The sequence below is a fragment of the Pseudophryne corroboree genome, chromosome 11, assembly GCF_028390025.1.
Source record: "Pseudophryne corroboree isolate aPseCor3 chromosome 11, aPseCor3.hap2, whole genome shotgun sequence".
Lineage (NCBI taxonomy): Eukaryota > Metazoa > Chordata > Amphibia > Anura > Myobatrachidae > Pseudophryne > Pseudophryne corroboree.
In genome coordinates, this window is record NC_086454.1 from 67357795 (window position 1) to 67376383 (window position 18589).

An 18589-nucleotide genomic window follows, 5' to 3' on the forward strand; every position below is an offset into this window, starting at 1 on the left:
AAAAGGACCATGGGGATTATACCAAAGCTCCAGAACGGGCGGGATAGTGCGGACGACTCTGCAGCACCGACTGAGCAAACGCCAGGTCCTCCTCGGCCAGTGTATTGAACTTATAGAATTTAGCAAAAGTGTTCGAACCCGACCAAGTAGCTGCTCGGCAAAGCTGAAGTGCCGAGACACCTCGGGCAGCCGCCCAAGATGAACCCACCTTTCTGGTAGAATGGGCTTTAACCACCTTCGGCACCGGTAACCCCACCGAAGAATAAGCCTGTTGGATCGTATTACAAATCCGGCGAGCAATAGTTTGTTTCGACGCTGGATGACCAAGCTGGTTTGCCGCATACAAAACAAACAACGCTTCAGTTTTCCTAGTAACGGCTGTCCTGGAAACGTAAACCTTTAACGCTCTTACAACATCCAGCGATTTGGGAATAGCCACAACATCCGAAGCTACCGGAACGACAATAGGCTGGTTAATATGAAATGACGAAACCACCTTTGGTAGAAATTGTGGACGAGTCCTCAATTCCGCTCTATCCGCATGAAATATCAAATACGGACTCTTATGCGATAAGGCCGCCAACTCCGAAACTCGTCTGGCAGATGCCAGAGCAAACAGCATAACCACCTTCCAAGTGAGAAATCTTAATTCAACCTTCCGCAAAGGTTCGAACCAGGAGGACATAAGGAATCGCAGGACAACCTCAAGGTCCCATGGGGCTACAGGCGGTACAAACGGTGGATTGATATGCATCACCCCTTTCACAAAAGTCTGCACCTCTGGAATGGTAGCTAATTCTCGTTGAAAGAAAAATCGACAAAGCTGAAATCTGCACCTTAATGGAGCCCAACTTCAGGCCTGCATCTATCCCCGCCTGTAAAAAAGTGGAGAAAACGACCCAAGTGGAAATCCTCCACCGGGGCCTTTTTAACATCACACCAGGAAACTTATTTCCTCCAGATACGGTGATAATGTTTTGCCGTAACCTCTTTCCGAGCCTTAATGAGAGTTGGAATGACCTCCATGGGAATGCCCTTGCGAGCTAAGATCTGGTGCTCAACCTCCATTCCATCAAACGCAGCCGCGGTAAGTCCGGGAACACGTATGGACCCTGCAACAACAGATCCTCTCTTAGAGGAAGCGGCCAAGGATCGTCCACCAACAAGTTCTGAAGATCCGGGTACCAGGCCCTTCTTGGCCAGTCTGGTGCGACGAGAATTGCCTGAACCCTTGTTCGACGAATGATCGCCAGCACCTTTGGAATGAGAGGAAGAGGAGGGAACACATACACCGACCGGAAGATCCACGGAGACACCAGGGCGTCCACCGCTGTGGCCTGTGGGTCCCTTGCCCTGGAACAATATCTCGGGAGCTTCTTGTTGAGCCGAGACGCCATCATGTCTATCATCGGAATTCCCCAGCGATCGGTCACTTCTGCAAAAACCTCTTGGTGCAGAGCCCACTCTCCCGGATGAAGATCGTGTCTGCTGAGAAAATCTGCTTCCCAGTTGTCCACCCCTGGTAGGAAAACCGCTGACAGTGCGCTGAGGTGTTGTTCCGCCCAGCGAAGTATCTTTGTCGACTCCACCATTGCCGCTCTGCTCTTTGTTCCGCCTTGCCGGTTTACATGGGCCACCGCTGTGATGTTGTCTGACTGTACCAGAACCGGATGACCCTGAAGAAGACTTCTTGCTTGGAGCAGGCCGTTGTAAATGGCTCTTAACTCTAGAACATTTATGTGGAGACAGGCTTCCTGGGGCGACCATTTTCCCTGGATATTTCTTCCTTGGGTGACTGCGCCCCAGCCCCGGAGACTTGCATCTGTTGTCAGAAGTACCCACTTCTGGATACCGAATCGGCGTCCCTCCAGGAGGTGATTCACCTTTAGCCACCATAGGAGAGGGATTCTGGTTCTGGGGGACAGACTGATCTTCTGGTGAATGTGTAGATGAGACCCTGACCATTTGCTCAGCAAGTCCCACTGAAAGACACGGGCGTGAAATCTGCCGTATGGAATGGCTTCGTACGCAGAGACCATCTTCCCCAGAACCCGCGTACAATGATGTACTGACACCCGTGACGGCTTCAGAAGTTCCCTGACCATCGTCTGCAATTCCCGAGCCTTTTCTTCTGGAAGGAATACCTTCTGCACCCCTGTATCCAGAATCATGCCCAGAAACGTAAGGCGAGTGGTCGGAATCAACTGTGATTTCGGTAAATTGAGGACCCAACCATGTTGTCGCAGGACCAATAGAGACAACTCCACACTCCTCAGCAACCGTTCCTTGGACCGCGCCTTTATCAGGAGATCGTCCAAGTACGGGATAATTGAAACCCCTTGTTTGCGAAGCAGCACCATCATTTCCGCCATGACCTTGGTGAAAATCCTCGGAGCCGTGGAAAGGCCAAACGGCAACGTCTGAAATTGGTAATGAGAATCCTGTATCGCAAACCTGAGGAAAGCCTGATGCGGAGGATATATTGGGACATGTAAGTAGGCATCCTTTTTGTCGACCGACACCATAAACTCCCCCCCTTCCAGGCTGGAGATGACAGCTCGAAGGGTTTCCATCTTGGACTTGTACACTTTCAAGTATGGATTGAGGGATTTTAAATTTAGAATTGGTCTGACTGAACCGTCCGGTTTCGGCACTACAAAGAGGCTCGAGTAGAACCCCTCCCCCCTCTGAGAAGAGGGAACGGGAACAATGACCCTCTGCAGACACAGTTTTTGAATTGCTGCTAGCACTACCTCCCTGTCCGGAAGACCAACTGGTAATGCCGAAATGAAGAACCGATGAGGGGGCATCTCCTGAAACTCCAGTTTGTAACCCCGAGACACGATCTCTAGTATCCAGGGATCCAGGCCTGATTGAAACCAGACCTGACTGAAAGTTTGTAGACGGCCCCCCACCGGTTCGGACTCCCCCAGGGAAGCCCCAGCGTCATGCGGTGGGCTTGGTAGCAGCAAGGGAGGACTTTTGGTCCTGGGCGTTTGACCCTGCAGGAGATTTCTTTCCCCTCCCTCTACCCTTTGAAGCGAGAAAGGACGAGCCTTTTCCACGCCTGTATTTGTTGTGACGAAAGGACTGCATCTGTGGATGTGGTGCCTTTTTCTGTTGTGTGGGAACATAAGGGAGAAAAGAGGACTTACCCGCAGTCGAGAATAAGACAGTACCTTTGAATGGTAGTGCTTCCATATTTTTCTTGGAGTCGGCATCCGCGTTCCATTGATGGATCCACAGGGCCCTCCTGGCTGATATCGACATGGCATTGGTTCTTGAACCCGAGACAGATGTCCCTTGCTGCATCCTTCATGTAATCTGCAGCATCCTTAATATAACCAAGAGTTAGCAGTACATTATCTCTATCCAGAGTATCTATATCATTTGCTAAATTTTCAGCCCATTTAGCAATGGCACTACTCACCCATACCGACGCCACAGCAGGTCTGAGCAATGCCCCCGAATTAGCGAAAATGGACTTCAGAGACGTCTCCAGCTTGCGATCCGCCGGATCTTTGAGAGCTGCTGTGTCTGGAGACGGAAGCGCCACTTTCTTAGACATACGAGATAAAGCTTTGTCAACAGTTGGAGATGTTTCCCATTTTTCCCTGTCATCTGAGGGAAAGGGATACGCCATGTAAATCCTTTTGGGAATCTGCCATTTCTTATCCGGCGACTCCCAAGCCTTTTCACAAAGTGTTCATTTCATGAGAGGGAGAAAATTTTACCTCAGGTTTTTTACCCTTGAACAAGCAAATCCTTGTTTCCTGTACCGCAGGTTCATCCGAAATGTGCAACACGTCTTTTATAGCCACAATCATGTACTGAATACTCTTAAGTAAACGGGGATGTACCGCTGCCTCAGTGAAATCGACGTCGGAATCGGAGTCCGTGTCAGTATCAGTATCCCCCACCTGATTAAACGGCCGCTTTTGGGACCCAGATGGGGTTTGAACCTGAGACAAAGCCTCTTCCATGGACCTTCTCCATACCTGGGTCTGCTCCTCAGATTTATCTAGCCTTTTGGACAATGAAGTTACACTCGAGTTCAGCGTACTCAGTTATGTCATTAAATCTGGAGCCGGCTGCGTCGACATCCCCAAGTCGAGCCCTGCATCCACTCCCCCAATAACCTCCTCCGGGGAATAAGCTTCAGCCTCAGACATGTCGACACAGAGTACCGACAACACAATACCTATACAATCTCTGTTAGGTGACAGGCCTACAAGAGAAGCCAGATAAAAGGACACAGAGGGAGTATGCCAGCCCACACCCCAGCGCCCATATATCGCAACACACGATATATGCAGCGCTGTTTACACTAACAAGCACCAGTACTGCGGCCCCCTTTAGTAAAAAAGCCCCCGTTGTACTTGCACAGGCAGGAGCGTGGAGGTCCTCCGCAGCGTCTCTTCTCTGACCGCCTCGTGGAGCAGAGAAAATGGCGCCGGTGAGCTGCGGACCGAAGCTCCGCCCCCTTCCTGGCGCGCTCCGGCCCGCCAAATTTAAAAGTTTAAAAATGCTTTAAAATGCCGGCGGGGATCTGCGCACTCACCCTCAATCTGCCACCCCAATGGACTTCAGCGACATGCTGCCCAGGGCGCCCCCCGCCAGCGCCCTGCACCCAGTAATATACCGTTGGTGAAGTGTGTGGGAGCATGGAGCACAGCGTGACCGCTGTGCTGTACCTGCCGTCTCTTAAGTCTTCTGCCGTCCTGATGTCTTCTGATCTTCTCATACTCACACGACTTCTTTCTTCTGGCTCTGTGAGGGGATGGACGGCGTGGCTCCGGGAACAAGCAGCTAGGCGCACCAAGTGATCGAACCCTCTGCAGCTAATGGTGTGCAGTAGCCGAGAAGCAGAAGCCTTGAAACTCACAGAAGTAGGTCCTGCTTCTCTCCCCTCACTCCCACGCTGCAGGGAGCCTGTAGCCAGCAGGTCTCCCTGAAAATAAAAAAACCTAACAAAAGTCTTTTCTAGAGAAACTCATTAGAGCTCCCCTAGTGTGTGACCCATCACTCCTGGGCACAAAGTCTAACTGAGGTCTGGAGGAGGGGCATAGAGGGAGGAGCCAGTTCACACCCAGTCTTAAGTCTTTTAGTGTGCCTAAGTTCCTGCGGAACCCGTCTATACCCCATGGTCCTTTTGGAGTCCCCAGCATCCTCTAGGACGTAAGAGAAAAGCGAATGGCCCCTGCTGCAGCAGGTCCTCCCGAAGAGGAAGAGGCCTCGGTTCTTCTAGCAGTAGATCCAAAAGATCCGCTTACCAAGCCCTTCATGGCCAGTCCGGAGAAATGAGGATTGCCTGAACTCTTGTTCTCCTTATAAGTTTTAGAACTCTTGGAATGAGTGGAAGTGGATTAAAACACGTAAACCGACCGGAACACCCACTGAGTCACTAGGGCGTCCACTGCCACAGCTTGCTGGTCCCTCGACCTGGAATAATATTGCCAAAGCTTCTTGTTGAGACGAGAGGCCATCATGTCTATTTGAGGTAAACCCCAAAGATCTGTCACCTCCGTGGAGTCCCCACTCTCCTGGAAGGAGATAGTGTCTGCTGAGGAAGTCCGCTTCCCAGTTGTCTACTCCCGGAATGAAGATTGCTGACAGCGCCAACGCGTGTTTCTGCCCAGAGGAAGATGTTTGTTATCTCTGATATTGCAGCTCTGCTCTTCGTTCCGGCCTGTCGGTTTATGTAAGCCACCGTCGTTACATTGTCCGACTGCACTTTAATGGCTCGATCTCGCAGAAGATGGGCCGCTTGGTGAAGATCGTTGTAGACGGCTCTTAGTTCCAGAATGTTTATTGGAAGACTGGATTCCAGGCTTGACCACAGTCCTTGGAAGGTTTCCCCCTGAGTGACTGCGCCCCAGCCCCAGAGGCTTGCATCCGTGGTTAGAAGGATCCAGTCCTGAATCTCAAACCTGCGGCCCTCCAGAAGGTGAGGTAGTTGCAGCCACCAGAGGAGTGAAATATACGTTATGGTAAGAACAGTATTTCTCCTAAGTCCACAGGATAACAATGGGATATGATAGAGCGACAGCGGATTGGCACCAAACGATCACTAGCTTTCAGGCCTCCCAGGATGCAACGGGCCCATCCATATATCCCCGCCCACTGACTCAAGCAAATCAGTTTTTTGTTGTGTGGCAGGAGCCGGACCATGGTCAGAGGGCTGCTGTTCTATGGCAGCCCTAAGCTTTCTTATTTTATTTTTATAGTCTTAATATGTTTTTGAGCGATCTTTCTTAACTGCGTCTTATATGCATATTGGAAAACGTCACTCCAACAACTCTCCGCCGGGTCGCAACAACGCTTACCCATGTGTACAGTGCTGTCTCGGCTTCAGGACATTCCGGACCATTGTTTGTATCACCAACGCTTTCTCCTGCGGGAGAAACACCCTATGCACTTCCGTGTCGAGGATCATTCCCAGAAAAGACAACCTCCTGGTCGGCTCCAAATTTGATTTTGGAAGGTTCAGGACCCAACCGTGTTCCCTGAGCAGACGAGTCGTGAGAACAATGGACTGCAACGTCTCCCTGGATGATGCCTTTATCACAAGAACGTCTAGATATGGGATTATGTTCACCCCCTGTCTGTGGAGGAGGATCATTATTTCTGCCATCACCTTGCTGAACACCCTCGGTGCTGTGGAGAGGCCGAATGGCAGTGCCTGAAATTGATAGTGACTGTCTAACAGTGCAAATCTGACATAAGCCTGGAATCGGAATGTGGAGTTACGCATCCTTGATATCCAGGAATACCAGAAACTCCCCCTCCTCCAGACTTGCAATCTCTGCTCTGAGAAACTCCATTTTGAATTTGAACACCTTCAGGTAAGGGTTTAATGATTTAAAGTTCAAAATTGGTCTGACCGAACCATCCGGTTTCGGTACCACGAAAAGGTTTGAATAATAACCCTTGTTTTGCATATGAGGTGGAACTGGGACAATGACCTGCAACTTTTCCAATTTTAGGATGGCTTCCTGTAGGATAGCCCTGTCTGTCAGCAAAGCTGGCAAGCCTGATTTGAAGAACCGTTGAGGCGGGAGTACTTGAAACTCCAGTCTGTACCCCTGGGACACAATATCCTGTACCCAGGGATCCAGGCCGGATGACACCCAGACGTGTCTGAAACGTCTGAATCTCGCACCCACCAGCCCGCCCTCCAGGCTTTGTGGTCCACAGTCATGCTGAGGATTTTGAGGAACCAGATCTCTGGTCCTGGGAGCCTGCGGGAGAAGGCTTTTTGGATTTTGCACGACCACCGCTAAAGAAAGTGGTAGGAGGCTTGAACATTTTTGCCTTAACTGTCCGAAAGGACAGCGGCACAGCTGAAGAAAATGGTTTCTTCGTAGAAGGTGTAGCGGAGGGAAGAAAAGGTGACTTACCCACGGTTGCCGTGGAAATCCACGCATCCAACGCTTCCCCAAATAGAGCCTGACCTGTGTAGGATTCTGCATCTGCAGACCATTGGCGTAGACAGAGTCCCCTGCGAGCTGAGGCAGACCAGGAAGATATCCATGCAATCAGCGTACCCAGGTCCTTCCACCATGAACCCCGCAGAATCCTGTATGTTACGTAAAAACAATTCAATGACACTTCTAGCCATTTTATCCAAATCCTCTAGTAATGTGCCTGACCACTTTACTACGGCTTTAGAAATGAAGCAGTGTAAATGGATTTGAGCGTAGTGTCAACCTTACGATCAGCCGGTTCTTTTAACGCGGTAAGAGCCAGGGACAGATAAAACCACTTTTTTTCTGTAGACAGATGCGTCAACAAAGGGTGGGTTTTCCCATTTTTTCCCCATCTTCCTCAGGGAAGGGAAAAGCAACCAAAAACCTTTTTGGGATCTGAAATTTTTTCTCCAGGTTTTCCCAGGATTTCTCAAATATAGCGTTTAATTCTTTAGACTCAGGGAAGGTTAGCGAGGCTTTCTTATTGTCAGTAAAATAAGCCTCCTCATCCTGCACAGGTGGTGTCATTTATGTTTAACACATCTCTAATGGCCTCAATCATGAGCTGTACCCCCTTAGCAAGGAATGCCGCCCCATCACCATCTGCAGTATCAGAATCAGTATCCGTGTCATCTTGCATAATTTGGGCAAGTGCACGTTTCTGTGGGAACATGCTAGGGGATTTTGCAGGAATAGGGACAGAGCCTGACCAAACTGCCATAGACTTCAACACCTGAGTTTCAGTCTCAGTATCAACTACCCTAGTAGAGATCTGAGAGATTCCTTTGACAGACGTTACCCACTCAGGCTAGACAATAGGAATCTGAGACAAAGCATAACAATCCTGTGTACATGGAATGGATCCTTCCTGAGAGGAAACCTCTTCTGCAGCATATGATACAGAGTCCTTAGACATGGCTATGTGAGATATTAAACACCCACACAGGGAAATGTCAGTTTCCCCCCCAAGTATGCCCAGAGACAGACAGAATGGAGCCAACCCACACACAGCGCTTTTTGAGGTAGAAATAATAAAAACCACCAGCGCCATCTGTGTACCGTAATAGACTACACAGACTTTACACAGCCTCCCCCCTCACTTCCCTCTACAACCCCCTGGTACCGCACAGGATAGCTGGAGTTGCTTGGAGGAACAGCTCTCCCTGCCAGCATCTGTTGTACAGGAACTGCAGGCAGGAAAATGGCGCTGAACGCTGCTGGGGCCGCTCTGAGGAGAAGCTCCGCCCCCTGAACATGGTGCTGCTTCCCGCTCTTCATTATATTATACTGGCCTGAGGATTTCTGCTGGCAGCGATCCGGGGACCCCGACAGGCTTGCTAACCAGTGTAGGGTATAGGCGCTGGCTCAGGGCGCCCCACTATGTACCACTGAGCCTCGGAGCGCAGGAAGTACTGCGCTCCTTACCCTGTTGCTGCCATCTTCACACCGGCTCCCTGCTTGCCAGGGGGGCCGGTGACTCACTCGCCACCGAAGTCTTCTGGCTCTGTAAGGGGATGGCGGCATACTGCGGGAGTGAGCGGTCACCTGGAGCGGCTAACGATCAGCACCCTCAGGAGCTCAGTGTCCTGTCAGCAGAGATAGTGGCTCAGACCCCACAGGGCGGACACTACTCCCCCCCCTTAGTCCCACGCAGCAGGGAGGCTGTTGCCAGCAGCCTCCCTGCAAAATAATAAATTCTAAGAAAACTTTTACTAGAGAAACTCTGGAGAGCTCGCCTAGCTGTGATCGGCTCCTCTGGGCACATTTTCCAAACTGAGCCTGGTAGGAGAGGAGCCAGCCCACACACTCAAACTCTTAAAGTGCTAGTGGCTCCTAGTGGACCCGTCTATACCCCATGGTACTAATGTGGACCGCAGCATCCTCTAGGACGTAAGAGAAATGGAAGCACATAGGCTACCTGAAAGCAAGATGGGATGAGAAGAAAGTTTCCCACAAAAAAGGTAGGGTTTGAAAGACCTATAATTCTTGGATGAAACCAAACCCTTTGTTTAAGCATAGCTGGGTACATACTGGAGCAATGCTGAAGCAAACCCCCGTCAACCCAGATTACCCACACACACACTGGGGTGACTATAATAAAAGTGCTGGACCATCATGTTCCATACTTCATTAGCATACTACAGGATGCTAGTAATAACGTTGGGTTTAATGTGCAGCACATCAAACCTGATTATGCCGCTAGTGACTGCAGGCATGCGCATATTGGGAAGACACACTGGCCGATATGCGCAGAATTGAGCTGTCGTCTGATCGGACCGATTTATCGCCCAGCTTAAGAATCATAGCTTCAAGTTCCACACTGTCACTTGCTCTAATTCTGCACAGTAAAACAATTCCTAAACTTGTCAGGTCTTAAGGTGCATGCACACTGAGCGATTTTCACGGAGGTGAACCACTTTCCACAGTCTCCTACTGTGGAAAGTAGTTCACTCGGCTGGTAAAACTGGTCGACAGACAGTGGCGGCCAGCGATGATGTGAGAGCATGCATCAACGCTCTTCGCCAGCCATACACACTATGAGGTTTTGAGCGCAAAATCGCATTGTGTGTATGCACCGTTAGATGAAGATGCCACAACACAGACTTACAGCCTCCTAGAAAATGTCAGTACAGCGACCTTCTTGACCAGTCTACTGCCACCAGAACCACCTGAAGGCTCACTATCTCCTTCAGAATGCATTGTGTACTGCTATTGGAAGTAATAGGTAAATCAGATGAAAGTCTATGGGGCAGACATAGGATTTACCAAAGACGCCTGCAGAGCTGATCCACTTTGCGGTTTAATGGAGAACTTTAGACATCATGCAGACATCAGGGACCAAGCCACGTCTCAATGATGGTTAAAGAATGCCACCACCGAGGCATTTGACCGATTTTGCGGTGGCTTATTCTTGCAACAGAATCTGCACTCAAGTTGAATTATACAAATTGCACCTCCTGGAAGGCAAAGACCTCCATAGATAGTAACACGAATGTATGCACCCTTGATGTCCATGAAGACAGTGAACTCTTTCTGCTCAAGTGTTGGACTACCAATCGCGGACTCAATCTACAACCTGTCCACCCAATACTGGGTGTTTTAGCATTTGTGGTTCAAATTGGGCCATAAAAAGATTAGTGTGATATTTTGGACTAAAATTTAAATAAAATCACAATTTAGACAATTTTGGCAACAGGAGAACCCAAGGTGACCAATGACAGTCCCCCCAAAGAGTGCAACATTTTGTTTCATCTTCAGTAATGCAATGCTGGGGAAACAAAACAGGGTCTTTATGAAATCTATGATATCACTGATCCACAGCGTGCCCAAAACTGCAGATCACGCATCATGTAGATTGTTTTACTGAGTTTGGAAACTGCTTGCTTTTCCAAGCCTATATTTCTATTTGTTGTTCTTCACAAGGTGTGGAGGATTGGATATTAGACCCTTAAGCTTTGAATTAAACCTAATCTTAGGAGATCTATGAATATATTTGTACTCCAAAACCTCCCGAGAGGGGAGGGGGTGGAACAAGTAGAGGTGTAGATGGTCATCACTTTTGGCAGGATTTTTCCTTTGAGGTAGTGCTGGCTGGCAGGGGATTACAATTTCCTTAACCTTCACCTCCTCCAAGGAAAAAACCCAAACAGGACCAGTCAATTCCTAGCATGGGTCGTCTGAGATTGTAACCCCCATCTAATGCCACAGTTTCCAGTAGCTGTTCGTGACTTACCACAAATTGAGGTGGTGTAACTGCCAATGAACAGCAACATCAGTTAAAGGATTAAGAAATATACACGCACATTCACATATATACATAAACAGAAACACATACATACACACGCCACGCTCACATACTATTCTATGCTCCCAAAAGCAACCCAATGGAGAAGTATAACGCGCCTGTGGGCATCTAAGATGCAGGTCATGAGGGAGACGAGTGAGAATTTGAATTGTTTTTAAATGATGCAAATGTGTCTTCACACTTGCAAGATACCAAATAGGCAGGGACTGGTGTGAAAGATTCTAGTGTCTGGAAAGTGCTGTATCACATGTTGGTGTTATGCAGATTAACATAGTAAAGTTTAGAAGTCACTTACAGCTCTTGTAACTAGATGATGAAGAAGTCTCTGTAGCTTTCTTTTTGGACACCGACCGACGAATGGACTTGCGCACAGCTTCTTTGGTCATGCTTTCACGCTTGCTAGCAAGCGAGTACTTATTAGCCAAAGAGGAGCGAGAGCTGATCGACTTTTTTGCCACGATGCTGCGACGAACAGAGCGGCGGTCAGAGCGTGATCCTGTGGGAGTCATGCTGTGATTTGACAATTCCAAAGCCAACGCCTTGGCTGCTTCTGCAACAGGTTGGGGAGATTCAAGGGTCAGATCTACCGACTCTTTATCAACAGCTGCCATCCTAGGAGTGGAGCTATCTGCAATCTTTAACTTGGCTGCTGTGCGATCGTTTTTTGGAGGTGTGACAGGGGCAGGATGTTCTGTAGCAGCCACCACTGCGGGAGCAACGGGGACAGGTGGAGCACTGGAACCCAAAGCAACCAGCTCTGTGATTTGTAGCTCTGCACTGTGGCGATCTTCAGCACTGATCTTCACCTGCAGAATGCGATCATTGGCAGAGCTCGAAGTAAGTTCTTGTAGTGGTCTCTCTGCTGCAGGCATACAGACTATGCTAGCTTGTACCCTCGCCCGAGTCACTCTCTTAGGTTGCACAGTCTCCTCTGGAATGGATGTCTCAAGTGCTTTGTTCATTTGTCTAGTTGACAGTCTGCGTACAGATGTACTCCAGCTGGCACTGCTTCGTCTTGATAACCTGCAAAAAAATAATTATATAATTAAAAATGACAGGAAAGGTTTCTGCATGATTAAAAATACATTTTTAAAAATATAGGATTTTAAATACCTACCGGTAAATCCTTTTCTCGTAGTCCATAAGGGGTATTGGGGACACATTAGTACGATGGAGTAGACTGGGTCCACAGGAGCCAGTGCACTTTAAATTTCTTCCACTGGGTGTGCTGGCTCCTCCCCTCTATGCCCCCCTCCCACAGGCAGTTATAGGTAAAACAGTGCCAAAGGAGAAATTACATAATTGAGATAAAGAACATAGCGAGAAGTGTGGTGAGATTTATACAACAGCACACCATAACATAACTGGGCCGGCAACAAACAGCAATGGCTGAACAGGTAACACCTAACAGAGAACCTGCAGAAAGTCACCGCACAGAGGCGGACGCCCAATATCCCTTATGGACTACGAGAAAAGGATTTACCGGTGGGTATTTAAAATCCTATTTCCTCTAGCATCCATAAGGGATATTGGGGACACATTAGTACGATGGGGATGTCCCAAAGCTTACAGAACAGGCGGGAATGTGCGGACACATCTGCAGCAGCACCTGCCCAAACTCGGTATCCCCTTTGACCAGGGTATCAAACTTGTAGAACTTCAAAGGTGTTCTTCCCCGACCAGGTAGCAGCTCGGAATAGTTGCAAGGCCGAGAGTCCACAGGAAGCAGTCCAGGAAGAGCCCACTGATCTAGTAGAGTGGGCCTTTAGAGACTTAGGAATGGGTAAGGCCGCCGACACATAGGCCTACTGGATAGTAAGCCGAATCCAATGAGCAATGGACTGCTTTGAAGCAGGACAACCCTTCTGTGCATCATAGGAGCACGCACAGCATCCAATGCCTCCGGAGGAGCAGAAGCATCAGAACAGGATGGAACCAAAATAGGTTGATTCAGATGAAACGCGGAAACAACCTTCAGCAGGAACTGCTGTCTAGTCCGGAGCTCCGCTCTGTCCTCGTAAAAGACCAAATACGGACTTTTATACGATAAGGCTCCCCAATTCTGAGACACGTCTAGCAGAAGCCAAGGCCAGTAAAACCACCATCTTCCACGTGAGGTACTTGTCTCCTACCGTCATCAGAGGTTCAAACCAGGAGGAGGACTGTAAAAATCGTAACACCACATCCAAAGCCCAAGGTGCCGTAGGCAGCACAAACTGCGGTTGGATGTGAAGCACCCCTTGCAAGAAGGTCTGAACTTCAGGCAAAATAGCCAACTTCTTTTGGAAGAAGATTGAAAGCTGAAATTTGAACCTTAATGGATCCCAGACGTTAGCCTTGATCCACTCCAGCATGCAGGAAACAAAAATCTTCCCAAGTGAAATTCGGCAGATGGATATGTGCATTCCTCGCACCAGGAGACATCTCCGCCAGAGTGTTTTGACGTCACAGGTTTTCTGGCTTGCACCATAGTGGCAATGACCCATTTGGAAAGTCCCTTGTGAGCTAGGATGTTCCGCTCAACTTCCATGCCGTCAAACGAAGCCGCCGTAAGTCCGGGTAGACGAACGCTCCTTGTTGAAGATCTCTCAATGGTAGATGCCAAGGGTCTTCGACGTACATGTCCAGAAGATTTGCATACCATGCTCTCCGGGGCAAGCAAAATTGCTTGTACTCCTTGATGCCGGATCCTTTGAGCACCTTTGGGATCAACAGAATCGGAGGAAATATGTAGACCAGCTGGTAAGGCCACGGTGACGTCAGTGCATCCACTGCACACGCTTGAGGGTCTCTGGTTCGCGAGCAATTAGAGTGAAGTTTCTTGTTGAGGCGAGACGCAGCCCCACCAGTCGATGACCTGTTGAAACATTTGAGGATGTAGGCCCCACTTTCCTGGGTGGAGATCGTGGCGACTCAGGAAGTCCGCTTACCAGTTGCCAACTCCCGGAATGAAGATTGCGGACAGTGCTACTGCATTTCCTTCTGCCCAGAGGAGTATTCTTAATACTTCTCGCATGCAGGCCCTGCTTTTTGTCCCTCTGTCGATTGATGTACGCCACAACCGTGGCATTGTCCGACTGTACCTTGATTGCCTGATCCCGGAGCAGAAGGGAAGCCTGAATCAGGGCATTGTAGATAGCCCGAAGTTCCAGGATGTTAATCGGAAGTAGGGCGTCTTCGGCAGACCACTTGCCCTGGAACTGCACCCCTTGGGTGACAGCCCCCCATCCTCTCAGACTCGCATCTGACGTGAGAAGAATCCAATCCTGAATCCCGAATGGTCGACCTTCCTGGAGATTGGAAGACTGCAGCCACTACAGGAGTGAAATCCTAGCCCGGTTGAATCATCCGGTGCATCTGAAGTTGGGAACCGGACCACTTGTTCAGGATGTCCACCTGGAAGGGTCTGGTATGGAACCGTCCATACTGAAGGGCCTCGTACGAGGCTACCATCTTTCCCAACAATCTTATGCAAAGAAGAATGGAAACTCTAGGTCGGTTGGAGAACCATGCAAACCATTTCCTGGGGAGTTCTCACTTTGTCCTCTAGGAGGAACACTTTCTACGCTACAGTATCCAGTAGCAATCCCAGAAACAGAAGCCACTGAGATGGCTCCAGGTGGGACTTCTGAAGATTGAGGATCCACCCGTGGTGTGACAGGTGTATAGTGCGATCTATATGGAGCAGAGGAGCTCCCCTGGAACTCCTACTTATCAGGAAATCGTCCAGGTAAGGGACCACGTTGACCGCCTGGACCCTGAGCTGGAACATCATTTCCGACATCACCTTCGTGAACACCCTCGGAGCTGTAGACAGGCCAAAGAGTAACGCCTGGAACTGGCAGTGCGAATCTCAGATAGGCCTGATGAGGAGGCCAAATTGGGATATGGAGGTAGGCGTCCTTGATATCCAGGGACACTAGGAATTCCTGCGATCACCGCTCTCAAAGATTCCATCTTGAATTTGAAAACCTTTAGGTAAGGATTCAAGGACTTCAAATTCAAAATTGGCCTCACAAACCCGTCTGGTTTTGGCACAATGAACAGACTGGAATAGTAACCTTGTCCTTGCTGTTGCAGGGGTACTGGAACAATGACTTGGGACTGGACCAACTTTGTGATGGCCTGTGAAAAATTGTTAGGGAGAAGCACAGTCTAACTCCAGTTTGCAAACCTGAGAAATAAGGTCCCTTACCCAGGCGTCCTGGCAGGAACTTTCCCAGTTGTGGCTGAAGTGACGTAACCAGGCTCTCACCTCGAGATCCTCCCAGGGTGGGCGGGAGCCGTCATGCTGAGGTCTTTGCGGAAGCTGAACCGGTGCTCTGTTTTTGAGAGCCGGCAACTGCTGGTTTCTTAGGTTTACCCCTGGTGCCTCTAGCTGCATTTGATGCACATTTGGCCCCAGATCGAAATCTGGTAGACTGAAGGGACTGAGTAGACGGTCCCAGGTAGGCACGTCTAGCAGGCAGAGGGCTTTACCATAAAGGAACCCGGAGTCGGGAGTAACTCCTTCTTAGAGAGGCTAAAGACAGACGTCTACAACCGGGGATTATTCCCAGAACTTTCTGCCCTCAGGGGCAAAGGGGAATGTATGCAAAAACCGTTTTGACACCTGATATTTCTTATCTGGATTCTTCCAGGCTAGCTTAAATAAATCATCTAATTTAGAATCAGGAAATGTGACAGTCAGTTTGTCTTGAGGGAGGAAAATCAACTGCTGATTTGCAGTGTCCTCTAGAGGGAGCTTTAGTACATCCCTTATAGCTAAAATAAGGGATTCAATACCCTGTGTAGGAGTGGAATCCTCAATTAAGGGATCCACGCCGTTCCCATCATCCTGTATATCAGAATCTGACAGAAGTGCAGGTAAAGCACGTTTTTGTGGACCTGCATTAGGGGAGGGGGGGGGGGGGGGAATGGGGAACATCAGCCCTGTCAGCTAGATCTGCTACTTTTTGCAGCTCTCGAGTTTTGTAGGCATTTGCAGTGAGCCGAGATGACATATTAGACATAGTTTTGATTGCACCCAGGCCAGGAAGGCTTGTGACCCTCCCTCACATTCTCAACGTTTTGTGAATATTGACTACGCTGTTCACATGAAATGGAACCAGATGAGAGTGGGGAGAATCTGGTGTTACAGACCCTGCATAACTTGTGTTTTACCATGGTGAAAAGTAACAAAACAATACACACTCTATTGTGAGCGGAAACACAGATGGAGAAGGCACTAGCACACCCACGCCAGAGAGCCCCAGTGAGGCTGTCAGCATTTAGTTCAGTGAAACACTGTTTTAAAAACCCAATTTTCCTTTAGGAATGTGTAATGTGCACAATTTTAGCGGCTCTCCCCCAAGCTACACCCTGTACCAGTGATCAAGCATGTCAGCGGCTGGAGGAGCTGTGTGAGGCTGCTGCTGCATCTGCAGAGGAAAGTGACAAAATGCCACTGAGCCCGCTCTGATGTAGCTCCGCCCCCCTTAACGGCACTGGAGCTACTGAAGATTTTATACTGGCAATGTCTCCAAACATGCTTAAAACTTCACATAAATGCTCAGTAAAGCCCACCGCTTGCCAGTTTACACAGGGGCAATAGCGGACTCCTCCCCCCCCCCCCCCCCCCCCCCTCTCCTAGCGGGCCCCCGGTGTTTACTCACCACTGATGGTCACCTCCAGGCATCTGTTAGGGGTATGCGGCGCACTGCGGTTTTGACAGGTGAACAACCCCCCCCCCCCAGGTATGCTGATGCCTAAACCGCATACCGAATTAAAATAAGATTTTACTTACCGATAAATCTATTTCTCGTAGTCCGTAGTGGATGCTGGGACTCCGTCAGGACCATGGGGATTAGCGGCTCCGCAGGAGACAGGGCACAAAAATAAAAGCTTTAGGACTAGGTGGTGTGCACTGGCTCCTCCCCCTATGACCCTCCTCCAAGCCTCAGTTAGGATACTGTGCCCGGACGAGCGTACACAATAAGGAAGGATTTTGAATCCCGGGTAAGACTCATACCAGCCACACCAATCACACCGTACAACCTGTGATCTGAACCCAGTTAACAGTATGACAAACGTAGGAGCCTCTGAACAGACGGCTCACAACAATAACAACCCGATTTTTTTGTAACAATCACTATGTACAAGTATTGCAGACAATCCGCACTTGGGATGGGCGCCCAGCATCCACTACGGACTACGAGAAATAGATTTATCGGTAAGTAAAATCTTATTTTCTCTGACGTCCTAGTGGATGCTGGGACTCCGTCAGGACCATGGGGATTATACCAAAGCTCCCAAACGGGCGGGAGAGTGCGGATGACTCTGCAGCACCGAATGAGAGAACTCCAGGTCCTCTTTAGCCAGGGTATCAAATTTGTAGAATTTTACAAACGTGTTCTCCCCCGACCACGTAGCTGCTCGGCAGAGTTGTAATGCCGAGACCCCTCGGGCAGCCGCCCAGGATGAGCCCACCTTCCTTGTGGAATGGGCCTTGACAGATTTAGGCTGTGGCAGGCCTGCCACAGAATGTGCAAGTTGAATTGTGCTACAAATCCAACGAGCAATCGTCTGCTTAGAAGCAGGAGCACCCAGCTTGTTGGGTGCATATAGTATAAACAGCGAGTCAGATTTTCTGACTCCAGCCGTCCTTGAAATATATATTTTCAATGCCCTGACAACGTCCAGCAACTTGGAATCCTCCAAATCGCTAGTAGCCGCAGGCACCACAATAGGCTGGTTCAGGTGAAACGCTGAAACCACCTTAGGCAGAAACTGAGGACGCGTCCGCAGTTCTGCCCTGTCCGAATGTAAAATCAGATATGGGCTTTTATACGATAAAGCCGCCAATTCTGACACTCTCCTGGCTGAAGCCAGGGCCAGTAGCATGGTTACTTTCCATGCAAGATATTTCAAATCCACCGATTTGAGTGGCTCAAACCAATGGGATTTGAGAAAATCCAAAACTACATTAAGATCCCACGGAGCCACTGGGGGCACAACCGGGGGCAGTATATGTAGTACTCCTTTTACAAAAGTCTGGACTTCAGGAACTGAAGCCAATTCTTTCTGGAAGAAAATCGACAGGGCCGAAATTTGAACCTTAATGGACCCTAATTTGAGGCCCATAGACAATCCTGTTTGCAGGAAATGTAGGAATCGACCCAGTTGAAATTCCTCCGTCGGGGCCTTCCTGGCCTCACACCACGCAACATATTTTCTCCAAATGCGGTGATAATGTTGTGCAGTCACCTCCTTCCTGGCTTTTACCAGGGTAGGGATGACCTCTTCCGGAATGCCTTTTTCCCTTAGAATTCGGCGT

The 18589-nt window shown here is 49.3% G+C and overlaps 1 protein-coding gene across 1 annotated transcript in view; it reads right to left on the minus strand.

The window, feature by feature from the left end:
• Nucleotides 1-18589, minus strand: part of INCENP (inner centromere protein) — a 177055-nt gene that overhangs the window by 128953 nt on the left and 29513 nt on the right. Inside the window, exon 4 of the mRNA XM_063944393.1 lies at nt 11570-12297. Coding sequence (XP_063800463.1) covers nt 11570-12297 — 728 coding nt within the window. The remainder of the gene's footprint in view (nt 1-11569; nt 12298-18589) is intronic.